A 22556-nucleotide genomic window follows, 5' to 3' on the forward strand; every position below is an offset into this window, starting at 1 on the left:
AAGCCGGAGCCGCCCCCGCTGAGTCCTGACCAAACAACAGCCTCGGCTAGGCGCGCTGAACCGATTGGCCCATCCAAGATCGAAGGACAAAGGATCGAGGGGAACACCACCAAGATCACGAAAGATCTGTACAGATTCCGCTGTGACTTGGAAGCCTTGCCAATACCCCCATCGACTCAAGATTCTCATTGTTTACCATATTCATCCGTCTCACGGACCAAGTCCTGGATCTCTGGGGACATCAACCCCTACAATCATACCATATCTGACCATGTCCTATGTCTTCACGCTTCCCTCCTCCAAATCCCAGCGATCCTCGCTTTCCGCGAGAGCGTTCACCCCCGAGATCACTTGACAGACGGCCATCGGCTGCCTACAATGACGGACCTCCCGGTTCACGCACCAATTCCAATGACTTCTACGGCTACTCGGGTCGAGGACGGGAACCTCCGCGCGAGCCTCCGAGTGGCCCCAAGGCTCTTCGGGATGCACCAAGAGGCGGCGGATTCGTACCAAGAGGAAGAGGATTCTTAGCACGGGGTGATGGAAGAGAGCGGGATACAAGAGATGTGGGGCCTAGAGACGAGCCATTCGTGAGGAGAGGCGGTAGAGGTCAAGAATGGGGCCCCAGAGAGAGGTTCGATGGAAGAGATAGAAGACCTTCGCCTTCGGGTCGCGATCGGTCTAGATCTCCGCTCTCAAGAGAATTCAGAGACACACGCGATGTCCGGGAATTCACGCCTAGAGATGACAGGAGGGATCTCCGAGAAGGACCACTGCCAGCGCCCTCTGATGCCTTCCCCCTTCGTGGACGAGGCGGATTCCGGGGACGAGGAAGGAGTGATTGGGACTTCAATAGACGCGGAAGAGGGTCGTATCCTGAAGAGCGGCACGATGCTACACCCAGAAGCCGATCCCGCGACAGAGATTGGGAGAGGCAAATGCGCGATGACAGAGATCGTGAACGTGATTTCGAGACCAATAGGCAGGAGGACGACCTTCGTAGGGAGCGGGAGGAACGCGAAAGAGATGATCGTTTCAGAAGAGAGCAACCTTTTCGTCCAGACTCCAGAAATTCGACAGGCGGACAACAAACGCCCATCACATCTCGTTCAACTTCGGTGACCTCAGCTCCCGTGGCCAATTTCGATCGCTTTGGTCAGAATAACCGGGATTCTCGGGATTCTCAATTGGAGCAGAGACCGAGACCTACAGGCTACAATGTCGACGCAAGACGTGCGAGCATGGATATGGACTTAGACAGAGGGGATCTGCATCTCCGACGTCCTGTTGGTGATCGTTATGAACAGCGAACGGCCTCTCCGCCACCACAAGCTCCTCCTGTCCCAGCTTTTGGATCCATACCACATCGAGCACCAATATACAATCAAGAGCCTCAGCCCAAACAAGACTCTCCCAAAGACCGTTCTCCATTAGTACATCCGTCTCGATTGAGTCTGCTGGAACCATCTAGGGAGCCACCATCCGCTCCAAAAGCCCAAGTTCCTAGCAATGCGCCCAGTGCACCTAAAGCACAGCAGACACAGGAGAGATGGCCATCTAATGAGACTCTCGATCCTAACCGGCGCCCGCCTGGCAACGATGCGAGCGGGTTTGGACCTCAGCATCAATCATTGCCTATGTCAACAAGTGCCAATGCCAAAGAAATTGAAGAAGTTCCAAATGTCTCGAAACGTTTCTCTGATACCTCTCCAATTCGGCCCCCTTTCCTGTCAGCGTCTGGCGCATCAGACCCCACACAACCCTCTGTCAGAAAAGCGGTTGAGGAACAAGGCCGTAATGGCAATGTGGAGGCTTCAGCAGCTGGCCCCGTTACCAATCTCAGGCCGCCCTTGGGTGGCTCCTCAAATCAAGGCACACCCATCAAGATCCCGACTGGACCTCGTGCAGAGCGTGCTCCACCTTCGATCAGACAGCCAGCCCCTCCTACCATACGTGCAGCTCCAAATCGGCCTCCGCCAATGATGCAGCGTGGAGGACGTGGGGGCGCCTGGTCCTGGGTCAACCCGAATCCGTCTTTACCCAAACATACTCCCCGCGGACCTTCAATCATGAATACCGTGCCAATTAAAAGAGACTATATTGGGGACGAGAAAGCCCGGGGTGGTCCACCGAGCACCGAGTCCGCCGAGTTTGCACTTGATAAATGGCGGCGTGAAAATGTACCCACCAGTACCATCAAGGCTCGCACTGCATCCGAGAAGTCCCAGGACATCGACCACAAATCGTTTCCGGAAGCGCAGCGCAAAGAGTCTGTTGGCGGTGGAATCAAAGTCGAAGAATCCGATCACGGAGAGCCGAAGCCTAGAATGATGGGACCCGATGAGGAAAAAGAGGATGAAGAGTCTGACGAAGTTGCTGCTGAGGAAGGAGAGATGGACCTCGACGAACAAGATTTTGCTCAAGCCGAGAAGAAGTTTGATCATGAGATTCAAGCGTTGGAGGCGAAAAGGCCACCGACGCCTCGAAGTCATCCAAATATCTTGGAATTGCTTGAAGAGCTTGATATCTTGGCCAGCGCCCTCGAGGAGAGGGTAAAGACGGGCCCATCAGACGGAGAACCACCTGCTCAAACTGTTCCACTGGGTCTGCCGTCGCCCAAAGTCGACGATGCAGACGAGATGGATTACAAGCGCGAGATTGACAGTCCTCCTCATTTCAAGACTCGTCCGCAAACGCCTCCTGTTGCGAGCCTTCCATTCCTCGTTTCCGGACCTCCTACTCCTTTCTCTGATATCGAGGATCTGCAAGAAAGTCCATTCCGACAGCAGGCGATTGAGGCCTTGCTCGTTGAGGAATTGAAAAGGCAGCGTGATCTTCTGCAATCCAAAGACGAGGTTGAAAGAAAGAGATTCATCTCGCACTACAAGTCTTGGCGAATTAATATCGAAGACTACGAAGAGCAAAGAAGGGCAGAGGACCCTATGGCTGTTTCACCAGTGCCTGACAGCGTGCCATTGTCCGCACCAGCTCTGCCGGTGGTGGGCAGACGTGGAAAGATCATCAGTGAATTAGACATGGAAGAAGTGCTCAAAGTTTCACAAGAGACTGCCGCCAAAGAGGACCGAGCTAGACGAGAGCGAGAAGCACCTATCTATGTCCCTCCAGAGACTTTCAACCCAGACAGAGAGGCTGTAGTCCCTGATATGCTAAGTTCGTACGAAAAAGAGACTTCCACATTCAATGACAGGAACAACCTGGTCAATCACGGGGATGCTCTCGATGCTCTCAACTTCATTCCGAGAAAGGACGACTTCACTCCAGCAGAACACGAATCTTTCTTGTGCAACTACCTCTTGTACCCCAAGAGATTTGGCACCATTGCGGAAGCATTGGAAGGACGGGACTTCCGGGATTGCGTAGAACACTACTATCTTACGAAGCTATTCGTCAAGTACAAGGACCAAGAGATAGCGTTCATGAAGACTAAGAAGGGTAAGAAACTTGCCGCCTCCGCCCGTGGTCAGCAGATTCGGCCCAGGGCTGCCGGTTTGATCTCTTCATTCGATGGTGGGATGGACTACGAAACGCAGAACATTCCGCTTAATGAGAAAGGACGGCCAAAGCGTGCTGCCGCACCAACTTTTGGAGATAACGCTGAGCCTGAGGCCGCAACGCCTGCACCAACCCCCGCACGACGCAGCGCCGCCGCCATTAAAGAGGCGAATGGCAATCTCAGTACCGAAAAGCTTACTGCCAGGCGCACACGAACGGTACCTGCGAAGGAGAAGGTGGGCAGAAAGGGTAAAGCTCCATTGCTGGCTGCAGCACCCGGTCCTTCCCCTCAGAAAAGTATTCCTGAAGCTATGAGATCCGTAAGCAAGGAACCGACCGTGGACAACGAGCAGCGTGTCGAGGAAATTGAGGGAGCCCAGCTTCTTGCTGGACTTACCAGTAGCCAGCCATACACGGTGCCTGTCGTGCAGCAGACTCCTACGGAAAGCTGGCCTGTTGATCAACCCGTGCCAATGAGCGTTGATCCAACCCAAAAGCAAGTCCAGCCTTTCATTCAAGAACAGCCACCTGCGCCTCAACAGAAGAGTGGCGGGACTACATCGAGCTATTGGTCTGTGCCTGAACAAAATGATTTTTACAACCTCCTACGATATTTCGGAACAAATTGGCCCGCCATCGCTGCGTCCATGAAGACTAAAACTCACATCATGGTAATGGTCCCTTTGCCCAACAAGCGAGCAGAAGTACTGATTGGGTTTCTAGATCAAGAACTTCTACAATCGAAAGATTCAGGAAGGTGATTTTGGCAAGCAGTTGGAGGAAGATGGTGCACGTGCGGACAAAATGAGAGCAGAAGGTGCAGACATGGGACCTCTGCCAGCTCCAACGCCAATTGGAGAGAAACGACGCTATGTCTACAGCATGACGAAGGAATCCCAACGGCCGTTGGCCCCGAGTGTCGAAGGCATGGAAGGCGAGGCTGGATCTCCAAAGTTACAGCAAACCAAATCACAGCCTCGATTCAAGCAAGAGCCTCCAAAGTTCACTACTTTGGCCTCTGCCGAGCAAGGAGCGGCGGCAGTGTCTTCGCAGATGCAAGCACAAGGTCGCGATAGTCTGTTGAACCGTATCACGATCCCGCTCAAAGAAAAGGCAGTGATAGGTCCCCACTTAGGCACATTCCCACCGGATGAGCGACCTCGAGCATTGTTCTCATCGAGGGAAACGGTCAAAGAGAAAGAACAGCGGGAGATGCAGGCACGGCAACAGTTGCACGCTCAGGAACGAGAGGCTGAGAGGGTGAAAGATCAACAAAGGATGAGGGAGGTTGAAATGCACATGCGTCAGCAACATATCCCGCCGCAGCGCGAAGAGCAACAGAGTGCTCAGTATAACACACATGCCCCACATCTGGTCTCGGACTCTTTGCGTACGTCGCTGTTGGGACAACAAGCTTCCAGTCTGCAGGCTGGCACAATTGACTTCAAAATGGATGAGAAGGCTCGGAACTACCTCGAGGCGCAGAAGCAAGTGGCTGCTCAACAACAAGCTCAGCAACAGGCTCAGCAACAAGCTCAGCAACAGGCTCAGCAACAGGCTCAGCAACTACTCCAGCAGCAGCAGCAGCAGCAGCAACAGGCCCAACAAATCCAACAGCAACAGCAACAGGCTATGCAACAGCAGGCCACCCAACAGCAGCGTCAGGAGCAACCGCAACAGGCCATGCAACAGCAGGCCACCCAACAGCAGCGCCAGGAGCAACCGCAGCCGCAACCGCAACAACAGCTGCAACCGCAACAGCAGCAAGCCATGCAACAGGCCTCTCAACAGCATCTGCAGCAGCGACAGCCGCGTATTGATACAGCACCTGCTATGCGCCGTTTAGGTCCTGCTGCTTATGGGAATGTTCCCAGCCAATTCACCCCTCGTCAATCTCCAGCAAGTGCGAATCTGGCAATAGCACCCATCTCTCCTCTCTCCGAGACAATGCGGCCAAGCTCTGTACCTGTGCATGCGTCAGCTCAACCCCTGCCTCCCCGTGATCCACCGAAGAAGTCAAGTATCCTAGATCTTTTAAACAACGAGCCTGCCGAGCCACCTCGGAAAAGGCTGAGCGATCAACGGCCAGCTGTTCCTACACCGCCACCTCCGCAACCTTCGACCTCGACTCAGCAGTATCAGCCAGCAAGTCAGACAATGCAATCGCAGGTACAGAGACGAGATACAACCGCAGAATCCCTTCAGCTTCTCCAGCAGCAGCAGCAGCAGCAACAGCAACAGCAACAGCAACAGCAACAGCAACAGCAACGAGCTTCCTACCAGGCCAGCCAGCAGCAGCAGACGTCTCAACCGCGTGAACCTATACGAAACTGGCCCCCTGCGCTTCAACCAAACCAAATGCAACGTCCGTGGCTCGACTCACAACCCCAATCAACGGTGTCGCCTCAAGCGCAATCTAGCTTTCTACCACCGTCTTCGCGGCCACCTTTTCAAGCCTTGCAAAGAAACCATGGACCCAGTCCACCGCCGCATATCTCGCACTCGCGCAACTCATCGTTCCAGACCATGCAGTCTCACACTCATCACCAGCAACAGCAACAACAACCTCCACCACCATCAATACCTTCGACACCTGCCGAACCCAACATTCGCCCCTCGCCTTATGCGTCATTGACTCCGCACCCGCAGCAACACCAACAGCAGCAACATCAGCAGGCGCAACAGCACGCACAGCAGCATGCACAGCAACAACAAGCGCACCAGCAACAGCAACAGCAACAGCACCAGCAACAACTTCAACTTCAACAACAACTGCAACTGGAGCAACAACACCAACAACGCCAACGCCATCACCAGCATCAGCATCAGCATCATCAGCACCAGCACCAGCAGCACGGCGAGCAACACCAACTGGAGCAGCAACGCCGCCAGCGCGATGCACAGATGGCGGAAGATTTTGAAATGCGAAGCCATCTGGCCCACCGGGAACAACAAGAAGCGTTGAGGAGACAGGAGGAGGCGAGGAGGGGGTTGCAAGGACAAGACAGGCAGGCTTTGGAGAGGTACCAGGAGACTCTGGTGAGGGGGGAGCAAGGGATGCAGAGTATGAGGCGAGAAGGGGAGGGCGAGCGGAGGACCTATGGGTATGAGCCTCGGAGATGAGGGTACATTTGAGGGGGTGGTGGTGGTTGGTGGAATGTATTATGATTGATGACCAAAGATGCGAGCACCGTTGGCTCGATTCTCCGTTGATGACACAGGGGTGTGTGTGTGTCTGTGGAAGCGAGGAGGTTGATACCCCGTGCTTGTTTATTGCGTGTTGTACGATATGCAGTGTATATACCATGTGAGAGCAGCGAGGCATTTCCAAATTGAACATATCGCATCCGATACCGTTCGTTCGTCCGTTCGTTGCCACGGTCTAATTCCTCCTCCCGACTAAAATCAAAACTTCCCCTCAACGGATAGACCGTATACGTATAATGGCAGATCGAAAGGAGGATCTCACCCCTCATCAGTGAATCCATCTCGCTTTCACTATTGAGCGTGAGTGACGCCTTCGACAGCGAGAACCTTTTGCACTGTTTTTCCATCACTATCACTATCACTATCACTATCACTATCACAGGTATGTATATTAGCCCCCGTGCAATGCATCATCAGCGACGAGATTTGAAAAGCGAACTCAACCCTTGCCTGTGTACGACCGATAACGCCTTTTTTCCAACAACCGAAGCGTGTCGGGACGCCCATCTGGAGGGGGAACCGCTGGAGGAGAAAGCCCCCCCCCCTTTGACGGACGACGGATGGAGCGCTCTCGGACCGCGTTGAGACTGAGTTGTAGGATATGGCATCGAGGCTGGTTCTCACAGGGGTGGGAAAGACGGTCCGGGGATATGGTTGGAAATTCCGTCGAGGATTTATCTATCTATCTATCTATCTATCTAATCGATTCCTGCAGTTTCACACCACCCGTCGCCGCGGCCGAAGCTTCCTTGCGCCGGCGCCGGCGCCGCTTGCGGTGCGTAAGCCACCGCAGCTCTCGACTATTGGGGAAATTGTTGACGTGGGCCAAATGAGCTATTCATCCCTTCCTGCGTACACGATGTGGCCAGTGCGGCTAGCTAGATGGGTGTGGGAATGTGGTTGAAAGTGATCCGAAAGGTCGTGCAAACACAGTGATGTTTTTTTCACGACACTGCTCGGGTTGGGGAAGCGAACGGAGCACGATTTTCAGATGATCATGTCAGGAGGATATGGACGCCGGTTGGCAAATGCCTATCATATTCCGACAGAGGATTTTTAGAACTTTCCGATCCAGCATACTCTATTTGTGAAAGATGTCCAGTGCAAATAATCCATGGTTACTAAAATCACTGTTCGAGGGGTGAATAAGCATTGAAGCAGCCGCTGGATATGTGGCAATTAGTTGCATCGCTCGTTTGCTAGGGTAGCTGACACGCCAGATCCCTGACGACTGACCGACCGACGTGGCGCGGAACGAGGTATAGAATACGTGCGTGGCATGGTTCGCAGATTCTGTATCCTGGTTACTTGACGGAAGGATTTTGGGGAAATACATACTCCATACAATATAAAGCAGGCGATCAAAGATAACCCGCGTCGCCATCCTCGCCTCAGTCCCTAATCTATGACGTGCCAAGGTGCTAAGCCCCTTCGGGTTAGCAAGCTGACTTCGCAGCCTTCGCGGCCACGCGGGTGACAGAAATACCTGCACACCTTGAAATTAGAAATTTGATGATGATTTCACAACGAAGAGCCCTAGCAGAAAGGTTTTGCGTTGTGATTTTAGGATATCGATAACACTGATATATTGTTCCGCAAAGTCTAATTCATAAGGAGGGTATTCGTTGAGTTATTCCAGCTGACAAGGTGAAGGGATTTCTCGGTGTATGCAGGTATTTCTGTCACCCGCGTGTGGAGGCTGCCTGGAGGTTCCGTAGTAAGCAAAGGGGCTAACCCGAAGGGGCTTAGCCAGCGAAGAATGAGCTTATCTTAGCACTCTGAGGGACTGAGAGCAGATCTAGTGCACCGCTGACTCAGCTGACTGCACAAAGTAATTGTTTATCTTGGGAGATCTCCCTCCTTCTTTCGGCTTTCTTCGAGTATATATTTCCTTTATGCTCGAGCAGCTAATTTCATGATCCAGAACCAACTCAGAGATTGAACCTCCTTCCGCAAGATTGGCTTGTCGACTACGACTTTCTGGCGACTACCCCATCAAATTCGAACAAATCAAGGTCCAGTGAAGCGGGGACTTGATCAAAGAGCCAGTCTTCCACTTTCACAGAACACTATTGGGACCTGTTGCAATTCCATAAGATGAAACCTCAATACTCGCTGCCGCAGCATTCCGAATCGCTCAATCGCATCTTTTTTTGATTTATTCGAGTCCTGCGCCATGTCGAACTCCGAAAGTCCAGCCAACGTCTGGTACGAAGCCAACTGCCACTGTGGAGCCATCAAGTACAAAGTCAACGTACCATCGCTGGAAACGCAGAAAGTTACCAACTGCAACTGTTCGATCTGCTGCAAAAACGGTTATCTCAACGTCTATCCCAAGCGTACCGACGTGGTGTTCCACAAGGGCGAAGATCATATGAAAGGGTATCTCTTCGGAGAGGAGAGATGCATGCATAAATTCTGTCCGACATGCGGATCGTCTCTGTTTGTGGATCCTCACATGGATGATCCCGAATTGATAGTGGTAAATGTATGTGTCGGTTTCGTGATGGTGCTGTTACGGAATCCGCTGATTTGGCCAAGGTACGGATGTTCAAAGATATTGACGTGGATAAGTTGGAGCTGTGGAAGTACGATGGGTTCAATAGATTACAGCCTCGATATGACGTATGATTGGTTAGCTATAACGCGAGGCTATTTTTCGCCAGTGCCTCGGGAGCTTCGATGGCAGTTGGTGGTCGGATGTCTGAGCACTCAATCGCTTGATAGAGACGTAAGCAAAGCAACTGACAGATTCTGTTCTTGAACGAGCCAGGGCCATGGATATATTCATCGTACAATCGAAGCGCAAAGACGCAACTTCCCAACGTAGTAATAGCAACGTCGAGGTCATCTAGCTGGGGCCTTGACGGATACTTTTTGTACAAGGCCCCAGCGCATGCAAGGCTCATATGTTCGTAGCCAAGCCGGTGTATTCCTTGATGGTATTGAAGCAGCAACTCTGCTTGTAGTTTAGCGGTGGTGAGACGGGGTAATTTCCAGCATAAGTGGACAGCGGAACAACGTTCTTAAATGGCATATACCCAGCATCCTTCTTTGAAACCATGGCACGTGACCAGGATCGTCGCCACAATGCAGTGACATCGCGTCTATTACCCGCGGGTGAGGTTCTTCTTGACCACCATGCATATGCCGTCAGGTACGGCGTATGATTAACATCTGGGCGAGATTCGTGACAAGGCGGATCAATTCAGCAGATTTCGCAGGTCTGCCAAGCTCTCTTCCTGTTGCAAAGCCTTTTCTTGTCCTGCTGTACCTCGGTGTTGCTTCCTCTGTCAGAGCGAGGATGCTGCCTTCCGCTGTAGTGGTGAGAGGTGTAACGGTCAAAGCGGACGGTTCCGCAAATCGGAACACTCGATGCACCTTCTTTCATGTATGGTAACTTCAACGTGCCCTCTCACCTTTGGTTGGCAGAGTCGTCCAACAAGCAAATGCAGAGTTGGTTTTGCTTTGGAGAATTATATGGACAGATGTTTAGATTAGTTCCTTCGATACTGCTGTCACGCGCAATGCACCCGTGCAGAGTGTTCTGTTGCGGTTATTGCTGCACTGCTGCCGCAAGCGTCCGTCGTCTCTGGAATGTTTGAATTTCCTTTATTCAAAACAATGTTGCCTGCTGCTCTTCGGAATAAACTGTTCCGAACAGCATGCGTATCTTGATATCAGTAAAGCGTGATAGCTCCTCCATGCAGAGTGCTCGGTGTGGAGAAATGTGGAGCTGGATAGGCTCAAGGGCCATGTCTTCGGGCAGGCTCCAGGTTGTGTCGGCCCTTTCTTAATTTCCATATTTGCATATTTCACTATTCCCATATTTCTTTAATACCGTTATGCTGGTAATTAAAGTAAATGCAAATGAGCTTGTCCGGAAACGACGGACATATGCTCTAGGCCAATTCTATCATTGTCTTTTGTTTGACCGCCATGACTCATGGATCATATGATCACAAAAGTCTCTGCCGACTTTTAGTGGGGGCTGCGGGAGAAAGTCGGCAGAGACTTTTGTGAAAAAGCTGCCGGCGGGTTTTTAGGGGTCGCTTATGAAAAGGGAGAAGACATGTTCAGCTTTTTTCAAAGTGGGGTTCGAATTGCCTATCACCGCCTATCATAGCCTATCATTGCCTTTCATTCGCCAATCCAGCAGGGATAAAGAGACTGACTTTCCACTAGATTCATTAGTTCTTGCGCTAGACGCATAACGTAGGGCTTAGTGGCAAGAATCTCAAAAAACAAGAAGTCAATGTACTACGTATCGGCCTTTTGCCTTTCTCCCGCCAGGAGAGATTGTGAGAAAGAAGAGACGCGTCCGAATTCCTCCTGTACTTATCCGGAATGTGATTACCTACCAGTACCGTAGGTATCCAATTTATGATATATCAATTCCGCGTGAGAGGTGACCATGCAGTTATTAAGCGAATGGAGGAGGGCATCAAGTCGGAAGCGCGCTGCGGAGGAAAGCAGTGAAGAGAGCTCGAGAAAGCGCACGAGGGATGATAATGGAAGGCGTGGCTCAACTGGAACCGGATCTCGAACTGGAATTGGGACTGGGAATATACTCGACCAAGAGTACAAAATTCGTGGAAATTCCACCGCTACGAAAGATGGGTTTCATCATCCATCATCGCCATTGAAAAAAGAATCCGCTTCGTCTCCCGTGGCTACGGGACCACCGCCGTCACCGCCAATACATCCGGACCGGCGAGCCAACTTCTTCAATGCTGCTCCTACTCCTGCTCTTGCTCCTGCGCCTGCTTCCGCTTCTGCTCCCGCTCCTCTCGGAAACAAGGCCGACTTTCCTCCGACTCCGTTGTCACGAAGCCCAGAGCACATCAACAACACTGAAACTGAGGAGCAAAGAAGTAAGACACTACTTTCATTTGGAGAGCTCAGTATTTGAAAGGGCGTCCAATTACTTGGATATCGGACATGCACCTTCCCTTCCCATGTCTCATTTGCTTTACCAAGTTTAACACTCACACAGCTACATTTCTTCCTTCACCGTCACACCCAAACCTCCGCATAGACACCATTCGCACTTTGAGCAGCTTCGATCCACGAAGTCCGGATTACAGTCCCGCCATGACTTCACATTCCAGTAAGTGACCTCATCTCCAGGAAGGACCTCAGTATTCGGCCATCACTTCACCGCCCACCGTGATCCATTCCCACTGACCCTACCTCGAAGATGAAAAGTCTCGTGACACGCCAAGCCATGATCCACGGAAACCATCAAACGATAGCTACCCTTATAATGCCAACCCGCCACCACGCCGAAAATCCGACATCATGCCTCCCCCCACCAATGCCACCAAGACTACTCGGTCGGAGACCTCCACTCCAAAACTTACCTCTTCGCCTACTAACAGTGACCTTGAACGCCGGCCATTCTTGACTACCCAGCCCCAAATACCTCTACTCGACAGCCTCAATGGCTTTGCTCAAAATATCATGTCAGCTGCTAGCTTGACCGTGAGACGCGACCTTATCAAGCAGCAGGCTGTCGGACAGCAAAAGGAGCGTGACCGACAGTCCAAATTCAAATCTACTTTTCTTACACTAATTGAAGATGCCGAAGCAAGAGTCGAAGGTGTCGAGAAAGTTGCCGTGGGGATCGAAAAGCAGATAGATCTGAGCTCGGAGGCCCAAACCAAAATTGTCATTGCCTTAGCCTCCCAGCTACAAGAAGCTGAAATCTCCGACGCTCCGTCCAGCGCCCGTGATCAAGGCCTTCTCAAGGATGCTATTGCTGATATGAAAGCGGACCTCAAGGCTGCTAAAAAGGAGATGGAGAACACCAGTGATCGCAGCCGCTTCAAGGAACATCTTGCTGATATAAAGGCCGATCTCAAGGCTGCTGGAAAGGATATAGACTACCTGAACCGCGAAGCTGTAATGCCCGACAAATTGCATAAGAAGCTCCGTGGTCTGGCGACCAAAGATGAGCTTCAGGGACTGGTTACTAAAGATGAGCTTCGTCGTATCACTACAGATGAGGTTCGCAAGCATGTTACCGAGGCACTGGTACCAACGGAGAAGAAACTCGCTTCGCTGATCGTAGAGAACGCAAATCTAAATCAGAAAACAAAAGGCGTTGAAGTTGCCATACACAAGCATCACGAGACAGCGGAAGAAAGGGATCAGCAACAATCTTCTCGGTTCGGCCGTTTAGATACCTCTTTGAACGACATGCAAATGGAGCTAAGCCGCTTAGAGCTGATACTCCAAGAACAAAAACAAGATTATGCTACTGTCAAGGTCGATCTAGGAGCCCAAGACAAAGCGCTGACCGACCTCGACACTTACGTGAGGCGCGATCCGAGCGATGACGATCCCAGCTTGGAAACACTAGTCCTGAGAAATTCAGATCAGATTCAGCTGTTACAACAAGACTGCGAGAAGCTCGATAATGCGGTACGGCAAACTCAGGACCTCCAAGCTGCTTCAATAATCGAATCCTCGCCTCAGGTCTCTAATGCATCTGCCAAGGTCGATACGAGCATTGAAGAAGAGGTGAAGTTGATTCGGCATGGCCTGGATGCTCTGGAAGCCGACCGAGAGAAGGTCGCACTGATTCGGACCGACTTGGATTCTTTAATCAATGAAGAAAAGCTCAAGGATGTGGGCGTAGCTGAAGGGTTCGAAGTGATGGAAATGAGTCTGAACAAACAACGTGAAGACTTAGCCCGTCTTCAAAACGAGTTCAGAGTAGTCAAGCAATCGCAGGCTTCTCAAACGGTTCCGAACCATCCTCCAACACCACCATTCGCTAGTGCTTCCACGAGTCCTCGTGAACCAGATCACCAGAAGCTGCAAGACGTGGAGATCTGGCTCACAAAGCTGACGAAAACCACCCAAGGTCTCGAGTTGTTCGTCAATTCTCAACAACAGAAGTTTGATGGACTAAACTCAGACCGCGTCGTACAGAGCATGGTCCATCAAATGCAGCAGATGTACCCGCATCACCCAGGCAATCTTCTTGCTCTACTCAATCAGACTGTAGCGAGGCAAACTAGGGTGGACAGCTATCTCAGTGGAAATCTCAAAGATCGTCTAGCCAACATTGAATCCCAAATGGCTGACCGAGTGGACACAGACTCTAAAATCGAAGAGATCAGCCAGTTCACGACCGAGAGCCGAAAAATCCTCTTAGCCACCATCCACAGTCTAAAACAGGACATCGGGGGACTGAAAGAAGTAGCAATCAACAACCGTCCGCAAGAGACTTCTGACCATGGCAACCGAATCGATGAACTGGCAGATAGAGTGACGGCCGTCGAAGCGAAATATGTCAAAGCAATCGGCGATTTTCAGGCAAATCAAACGGATCTGATCCGTAATGTCACTCACCTACAGTTTCGAAATGCGACCGGCTCTGCCAGAAATACGCCCGGAGAGCTTACTGTTGTGTCGAGAAGCTCGAAGAGCGTTGAGCCTAATAGAAATACCCTCTCCTTTGAGAATGTTGACGATTCCAACAGCTCCGACACATCTTCCAGTCAGCGTTCGAGTCGTGGAGTACGACGAGACAAAGAAGAGCGCCGTCCTTCTGACCCCAACCTCAAGAGGAAAGCGGTCGATTCAGATGACGAAGATGAGGGCGAGGATGCTAGGCCTACGAATGCAAAGAAGGTTCCCAAGAGAAGAAATGTGTCAGGCAAAAATCCTTTTTCGTAACGACATGCAGATCCCGCGATTTGTCGCTGGGTATAGGGGAATGCAAGTTGCTTCGTTCTTGATCTGGAAGGCTTCTTAGTGCGACAGGAACATGTACATACCGTTCCTGGGCTTGAATCCCAGCTCAGATAATGGACACGATGGGACACACGTGATGGCTGAGAAGATCAGCTTTGATCTTTTTGAAGAAGTTCTATCTAAGAGACTCCCTTCTATATCCATACCCATGTATAAAGTAGCGAATCCTTATTGTAAAGGCTTGGCCACTCGAAGCACTATCGATTTAATCGTATAATCAGATATTCTTGAACTTGCCGACTTGTAGTAGAGCTCCTGTTGGGGCATATACGTACCCCTAAAAGCTTGCCATAAAGTAGTCGCGTAGAAGATCTGTAGTAAAGACCTTTTTCGCAATTGCCAAACGGCGAGTCAAAGTCGGTGATGGCGGCTCCGGATTCTCTTGGCACGCTCAGCAAGTGAAGAGTACTTGCTCCTTGCTCTCTAAATCGACCTCGACCGCCTCTACTGTATCATCACCAGAACTTCAATTGATGTTCCTTAATACCCCAGTGAGCAAGCTGTCAGATGGTAGTGGGCGGTGGAGCTGGCCGGGTTCAGAGTATAAAGTTTTACAACAGTGTTTGCACCTCTGCACCTTCTCTTGAGCCATTGAGACACCCTCTCATTCCCTTTGACTACACTCGACCTACCCTCATTGCATTGCATCTGGGCCTGACAATCTTATAACACTCTTCTCGGCTCTAGACACTTTGTTCAGTAATAACTGAGGCAATATGGCTAGAACTAGGGATGTGGGCGAGCTGGAGGCTAGCGATGACTCCATTTCACTTACGTCCACTGTATCTAGCGCCAAGACCGAACGCTATGAAGTGGACTGCCTCGTCGCTGAAAGGAAGTCGAATGGAGTTATGAAGTACTTGACAGCGTGGAAAGACTACCCCGAACATTGTCACACCTGGGAGCCCAGGGAGTGTTTTTTCGAGGATGATGTGTTTAGTGAATGGACCAGGACCAAGATGCGCGTGACTCAAGGTCTTGAGAGACCTTTTGATGTCAAGGCTTGGGAAAAGAGGTGCAAGGCGATCAAAAAGGAAACTCGCCTTCGGAGGGAGCGACGCCGAGACAAGAAACTTCGGCTCAGTAACCAAGATGGGTTGGCTTCGGGGCCGGGAGAACAGGACGCCAATATCGAAAGCTCGGGTTCAGAACCTGCTCCGAGACAGCCTGACAAACGCATCAAGAGGAGAAGCGTGCATCAAGACTCATCGCCGTCGTCATCAATCTCTGATCCTTCGTCCAGCTCCATTTCCGAGGACAGTGACAGACCTCTATTATCTCGACAAGAGTCAGAGGTCTTCGCCCCGAGTTCTAAGTGGACACAAGCCGAAACGATTGCTTTGGAAGAGGGTCTTCGGACTTTGAAAGGCCCTCGCTGGAGGGAAATCCTAGGCCTGTACGGGCATAACGGTACAATAAGCCAAGTACTGAAAGACAAAACGCCCATTGATTTGTACGACAAAGCAAAAAGCGTACGCCAAGAATTCGTTGACAGCGGCAGAGAGCCCCCCGAATATTTGAAGCCTTTCTCGACATCAGCTTCCAGTAAAGGATCAGGGACCGCAACGCCAAATGTCTATTCTGAAAGCAGGGGTCAAAGCAGAGCAGCGTCAAAAAGGAGCAGTAGAAGTACGTCCGCGGATTCAATGATGGCAGAATTGGATGAGAAGCAACGGATCCGGGAAGCAAAGAATCGAGAGAATAGTCGACCACAGCAGACTACCAATTCGACAGAAATCCTAAAATCTGCAAAAGGACGCGAGAAAGAGTCAGACACTGCAAAGAAAATGTCGGGCAGGAAACCCAAAGCTTCCCAGGCTTCTCAAGCACTCGCTCGGAAAGCGGAAGTAGCTTTTACAAGGGAAACCCTCGAAAAAACTCCGAAAGCTGCGCAAACCAAACCTCACCCCAACAAAACAGGTCCTCATACAAAAGGGGCAACCGTAGGCAAAGAAAGTAGCACGGATGTATCGCATCCGGGAAGACAGTCGAAAGACGGACATCGTGTAAAAGAGCCGTCCAACCTCAGTGCTATCCATCAAGCACAAAGTCAGCCAAAGAGCCTAGCTCCTACTGCAAAGGAAATTGCGAAACCTGCAACAGATGTTGCTACTCAGCCAGAGTCTTCCCGCGCAAAAGTACCCGAAAATACCAAAATCATGCGCGAAGAGACAGCCCGGACTACTTGGTCCGGAACAGCAAGAACGCCAACGGCGCGCCCATCGGTATCAAAATCATCTCGACTAGGAGCCGTAGGAAGTGGACCAACTCGTCTTAGTTCTTTGAAACTAAAGCCCAAGCTTGGACAAATTGAACCGAAGAAGCCGAGCTTGACGGGCGATGTTACTGCTGCATGGAATGCGGAGCCGAAGAAGCGAAACTCGAATAATTGGGCAACAGCGAATGTAGATTCAGTGAATGGCCAGGCTCCAAAACGCAGTTACAAGTTGTCAGTCCAGAATAGAATCTACAAGAGTCGTCGTGATGGACGCGTACCAGATCCGAATCGTTTGGTCTTCATAGATCCCAAGACCGGGAAGGCACCCACAGCAGTCCCTGCTCCTTCGGCTACCGCGATGCTATCTAAAACGCCTCTGCAGCTACACCAGGAAGAACTTGCTACGAGAGAAGCTGAACAACGTCAGGCTCAAGAGGTGGAAGACGCCACGCTCATTAGTACAAACGAACCTGATCCACCACCACAAAGCACAGACCAAAACCATGAACTGAAGGCTGACAGGCGAGGAGTACCTGAAACAGGTAGATCAATATCGAATGCTTCTACACTGGCGATCAGACCTACAGCTGGTGACATGACCGACCGCCCGGCATATATCAACAGCCTCAGCCGTCCTTCGCCAGCTTCCCCACATCATGCTTTCCCCATAAATGTACCTCTTGGACCTAAAAAAGAGACAGAAAGAATGCCTACAATGTCTTTACACGACTACACGAAACGCTCAATGTCATCCAGTCATCTTTTGAACGAAGCCGTTATCAGCTCGCATCGACCGTACTCATCAGATGACCCTTCGAGGTTTACCCTGAGGAGTTATCCTTCGTGGGAACACAAGAACGAACTCCTTAACAGGATAGACACCAACTTGGTAATAGGGCATATCATCCTTGGGAAGGATGATCAGGAAAGCATCAGTGTGAAACTTGTAGGCTTTGGATTTGAAGTGAAGAAACTTCTCTTGACCGTTAAGTCCTGGCCTCGAACAGTGCATTTCGTGTTCGAAACGGTTTGTCTGGCGAGCGAATACCAAAAATACTTTCCAGCAGTAAGTTCTTGGTGCCGATGCAAGAGTGTTTGCTAACGTTAGATAGGAACCTCCCGATTACTTGGGGTCAGGCTCTATCATTTCATATAACCAAAGCGCATTGGCTGTGGAGGACATAACAGAAATCCTTGCGAACAATCTGCAAGGAGGTCTGTTCTTCGCTCATCAGTACACCATGCTCATCTACCCTGCCGGCGCCAGCGTCTGGGCATTTCTGGATAAAAATCTACCAAATGTCCATCTGGGGACATCTTTGAGATTCGTCATCCGCAGACCACTGTCACCAACACTAGCAGACGTCCACGGGCTAGCAACTGATCAGCTTTCAAAGAAAAACCCCGAACGGTACGCGGAAATTGTGACTAAACTAAAAAAGAATCCTATCCAGGCCGAAGACAAAAATATCAACATTGTGTTCCGCGACATGTTCGAAATTGATTACGCTCGTCTCGTTGCTCAGAACGGGCCTCAACAGCACCCCCCAACCAACATATTCTTCCTCTGCTTCATTCCTCAAGGCTGTGAGAATTACGAACCAGATTCAACAAAGCGTTCAGCTCTGCGCATGAGGACGTCTGAAGAGCATGATCTGTTCATCAAGTTCCTCCAAGCAAACGGCGCCGAAGAAATTTATAGTATGCAGAGCACTGGCTCTCAAGAGATTGATAATAACGGTGCTTGGGATTATTTCTTCAAGAACGTCAAGTCTGGGACGATCATTGTAAGCACTTCTTCGACTTTGAGATATAACAAAGTGCATCGCTGATATGGCTAGTTCCATGATGCGTATATTCGTTTTGATTTAGTCCCTCGCCTTGCTAAGCATCTTTTGCATGGTTCGGTCAGTGTTTGGAAGACATCTCTGTCTCCCATGCACCCTGGGGAAAAACACCCCCATTTAATTCGCCTCTTCCCTCACGGGGGCGTCCTGCTCTTAACCGAATCTCTGGTTCTATACCGGCCGCGTGAGACTCTCAGAATTCTGATGTGGTTCCGTCGTGTTCACATCCCGGGGAAGGCACCTGGCACCTGGAAGCTTGCCGTACGGCCACATGTTCGTGAATGGCTTCTTGGTATCATGGATGCATATTCGGATTCAGGAAAAGACATTTTCGGATGCAGCATACAGATCTTCGCGGATATCTACACAGAAATCTTTTGGCTTCTCCAAAGCCCTGATCCAGGCGATAACGGCCTCATGTGCTACGAATGGGACTACGAAACTCCCACTGACGAAGCTCTCATCGTCAGCTCCTCCAGTCTACGTGTCTTACAAGCTCGCAAAGAGTGGAAAGGCGAAGGAGCGGACAGAGAACCGGACGACAACAACATCAAACAAAACGACGATCTCCTTGTTCAATGGTTCGCCGAATGGGCCATGGTCAACCTTCACAACTTCCGCAAATACAACGTCATCCTGGGCTACACGAACGATGATCCTTTTACCAAGAGAGCTATTTCGGATTACGAGAAGGCCTGGGGTCACATTGAAGTCATGACACCTGAAGACGCCTTCACGCGTCACAGGGTCACCGCTCAAAGCAAGCTCGACGGAATGGAAGCTGACAGACGCAGGAAGTCGAAAGAAGAACTGCCGGCTAAGAGAGCTGCGGCCGAAAAGGTCCGCGAGGAGGAACGAGAAGCTGCGAAGGTGGCCTTGGAAGCCAGAATGCAAGCGTTCAGAGACGTAGGTGCTACGGAAGAGGAAGTGATGAGCGCTGGACGTCAGCTCCTGAGAGGTTTGGGCGGCAGTGAGAAGGAGGTTGAGGAATGTAAAGTGGACACGGACAGGGTGTTTGTGGATAGATGGTGGGAGGAGTCGGTGGAGGACGGCGAGGTGGATCTGGATGCAATGGACACAAGTGAGGCCGCATGAGGTCGTTGATGTTACCACAGGTACAGGACCGGTCCCCCCCCCCAAAGGCTCAGGACTGGGAACGCGCGACAACAAGTCGTGAAGCTTCAGCGGCCGGGAATGATATGGCCCAAAGCATGGATATGAGCGGCTGATTGGAGATTTTGGGAACCGAAGATAATTTCATGTCAAAAGGTGAAATGTGATGGTGATTGGATCACGCTTCGAACGAGGAGTCGGTGCCATATGCAGAGCGAGCAAACTACAGTCAATGGCAGATATCTGAATGAAAGCATAAAGTCTGGACTTGGCCTCTTAAAAAGGCCTACAGACTTGCCAGATACATTTTGAACGACACCAAGCCAAACAACAGGCTACGCATCCTTCTCACATTGGTGCGTCCTACAAGTAAGTATATATGCCATCCCTCCCGCCATGCGCCGACAATCCCAACTCAGGTATAGCTAGGTAAATGTGCGGAAAGCACCCACCCTCTCCCAACAGCCATGGCGTAAAGGAACAGCGTCTGATGATCGCGAGTAGAATCGTGAACGAGTCGCTATTCGCAGCCGGAGGGAAGACGCATCGATGCTTCTCTTACGATTTATTTGCCTCGGTCGGATCTTGACGGTCCTTTACCCGACGGCGTTGATGATGATAGCTGAATGCGTGTTGTTCTGCTTTCAGCATCTTCATCTACGAAGGATGGAGATCGAGAAGCTGCGGTGTTGCCGTTTGGAGCATTCTGTTGGGTTGGGAAGACCCTGAGTTGGACGACTTTTAACCGATGGCGTAGAGGCGCGCCGCGGTGGCTGCTGGTAGGTCTCCAAAGTCACAGAGGATGCAGGGGAAGTGGAACCATATCTTATACTAGCCAGTGTTCGCACACAGCTCAGGGACCTTACTAGCACCAACCCCAACAAGTCCATCAAAGTATTCCAATAACGTATCAACCGGCAGCATATCCACAAGCCCAAGCACCGGATTCGAGCTTCGGAACAACTCCCCACCCCATAGAATCCTCACGAACCTCTCCCCACTCTTGTTATAGATCTCAAACACCACCTCCGCGCCCAAGCCAGGCCATATCATTACATCGACTTGCAGTATTGACAGCAACATCGCCAAGCTACCATCATGGGCGACGTTGTGTTTGTATATGATAGGGCTGACGCCGCTGATGCTGTCGCGGATGTTTTGAGCTAATTCTGCAACATAGACACCGTAGCTGGCGGTACTGGCGGGAAGGCTTTGAGAGGAGGAGCGGTAGATATATGAGTATTCGTAGAGGCCGAGGCGGAAGACGGCGTTCGCAGTGGAGGCGGTGACGCAAAATGTTGAATTGCTGATCTGTAGGGTGTCAATAGAAGGACTCAGTGCTTGAATATCTCCGTGCAGACCTTGCATGGTAACGGCTTTCCATGACATAGTCGCGAAGAGAGATTATCAAAGTAATGGTCCCACGACTGGTGGAAACCTGGGTCGTTGGGTGCGACGCCGGAGATATTATCTAGAATATCGAACAGCGGCTGTGAGGCAGTCAAGTGTTCCGTCCAGTTGGGATTCGTACTTCCAACCCCATACGAAGAGTACAAGGCAGCGCCTGCATCGCAGGTATATGTTGGTTCTAGAGAGTCGATGCTCGCCGGCTGAAGCGCCAGTGAAAGTTCCTTTTTGACAGACTCGTACATCGCAGCCACTACCATACCTGCGACTTGAGAGGTAATGACATTGTTGGTGACCCTATATGAAACCTGGTCGCTTGAGTTGACGAGGAGGGAGCCAAATCTGTCTTTGTAAACTTTGAAGAGGTCTTTGCCATGCTGCCAGCTATCATCTAAACCGCCTCTCGTGATCTGTGGGAATTGACAGGTCCCATTGAATCCTTGTGGGGCGAATGGGTTTGAGGGACTCGTATACACTGACCAGTATGTAGGAACCGATTCCTTCCCGCTTGGATTCAATGGTTTGCCATAAGTGAATAGGCCCTCATCATCGCAATCCCAAGCGTAAGATTCTCGAGGAAAGGTATTGGCAGCGTACGGCGTACGTTTGTGATGTCTGTGAATCTAGAGACCTTGAGCAATGATGATTCCCTTGTCGTGAGATGATGAGAGTGGAAACTGACCACTTCGACGTACTCCAGTGAATAACCTACAGGAGGCACGGGATAGGTGTCCGAGTTGACGTGGGGCATATTGCACCAATTGCGTATTCCATCACTAGCATTGCCAGGCGGGTTGTAGACATCGCTGAATATGAATCCGAACACGTCGGTGCCATTGATCACGGCTTCGAGGTCATTGATCTGTGTATTGTCCGGTGAAAACCAAGAGCCGTTGAAGCTTGGGCTGTTGTTCTGCGCACTTCTTGGGAAATGAGTGTGTGGCCCAATGTAGGGAAAGTGGGCCAGGTAGACTAATGCCCAGAGAGCGATGAGAAGCAGAAATCCAGCGGTGTGTGTGTGAGACATGGCTCATGTCTGGTTGGATTCAGGATTCCGTCGAGTGAGCTTCTTCCCGAGAATGATAGCTCGACTGCCACCACTGATTGACGGCCATAACCTCGTCAACTCAAGCTTTGTTCTTGCAAGATCTCGAGAGATTCCATCTACATTCTGCGGGTTCTGTATAGCTGCAAGAAAAGATTGGCTTTGGAGGTGGGAGCGTGGGGGAGGATAGACATTCTTGGCGAAGGTGAGTCGAACCGAATTGTTCGTATATTTTGGTGATTGGCTCGCTTCCATGCCGAAGAAGATTCGAGAAACAACCCGTGAACCACAAGATTCTGTAAGTGAGTCGTTAATGGAATCTTGGGGATTCTGTGTGCAGAAAGCGAAGCATGACCACCATGTCTTCTTCCGAGTTCTTCGTGGTACGTACTTAGTCAGTATTCATAGCCTTGCCCTAATCTTATCGGCCATACGA

The 22556-nt window shown here is 50.9% G+C and overlaps 5 protein-coding genes across 5 annotated transcripts; 4 read left to right on the forward strand and 1 right to left on the reverse strand.

The window, feature by feature from the left end:
- Nucleotides 1-278: 278 nt before the first annotated feature.
- Nucleotides 279-6639, forward strand: HO173_010443 (uncharacterized protein; the record flags this gene model as incomplete). Its single annotated transcript, XM_037312328.1, has 3 exons — nt 279-4187; nt 4240-5037; nt 5062-6639. The coding sequence occupies 3 exons, from the start codon at nt 279-281 to the stop codon at nt 6637-6639; spliced, it is 6285 nt and encodes a 2094-aa protein (XP_037160733.1).
- A 2260-nt stretch (nt 6640-8899) lies between these two features.
- Nucleotides 8900-9354, forward strand: HO173_010444 (uncharacterized protein; the record flags this gene model as incomplete). The annotated part of the gene is made up of 2 exons (XM_037312329.1): nt 8900-9211; nt 9265-9354. The coding sequence occupies 2 exons, from the start codon at nt 8900-8902 to the stop codon at nt 9352-9354; spliced, it is 402 nt and encodes a 133-aa protein (XP_037160734.1).
- Nucleotides 9355-11137: 1783 nt separating this feature from the next.
- Nucleotides 11138-14412, forward strand: HO173_010445 (uncharacterized protein; the record flags this gene model as incomplete). Its single annotated transcript, XM_037312330.1, has 3 exons — nt 11138-11597; nt 11720-11833; nt 11924-14412. 3 exons carry the CDS (start codon nt 11138-11140, stop codon nt 14410-14412), a joined length of 3063 nt encoding a protein of 1020 aa, XP_037160735.1.
- A 794-nt stretch (nt 14413-15206) lies between these two features.
- Nucleotides 15207-19650, forward strand: HO173_010446 (uncharacterized protein; the record flags this gene model as incomplete). The annotated part of the gene is made up of 3 exons (XM_037312331.1): nt 15207-17774; nt 17821-18495; nt 18550-19650. 3 exons carry the CDS (start codon nt 15207-15209, stop codon nt 19648-19650), a joined length of 4344 nt encoding a protein of 1447 aa, XP_037160736.1.
- An 849-nt stretch (nt 19651-20499) lies between these two features.
- Nucleotides 20500-22102, reverse strand: HO173_010447 (uncharacterized protein; the record flags this gene model as incomplete). Its single annotated transcript, XM_037312332.1, has 3 exons — nt 20500-20979; nt 21030-21698; nt 21758-22102. 3 exons carry the CDS (start codon nt 22100-22102, stop codon nt 20500-20502), a joined length of 1494 nt encoding a protein of 497 aa, XP_037160737.1.
- Nucleotides 22103-22556: the final 454 nt, after the last annotated feature.

Source organism: Letharia columbiana (genome assembly GCF_014066305.1).
Source record: "Letharia columbiana isolate WasteWater2 chromosome Unknown Sc0000049_s0, whole genome shotgun sequence".
NCBI lineage: Eukaryota > Fungi > Ascomycota > Lecanoromycetes > Lecanorales > Parmeliaceae > Letharia > Letharia columbiana.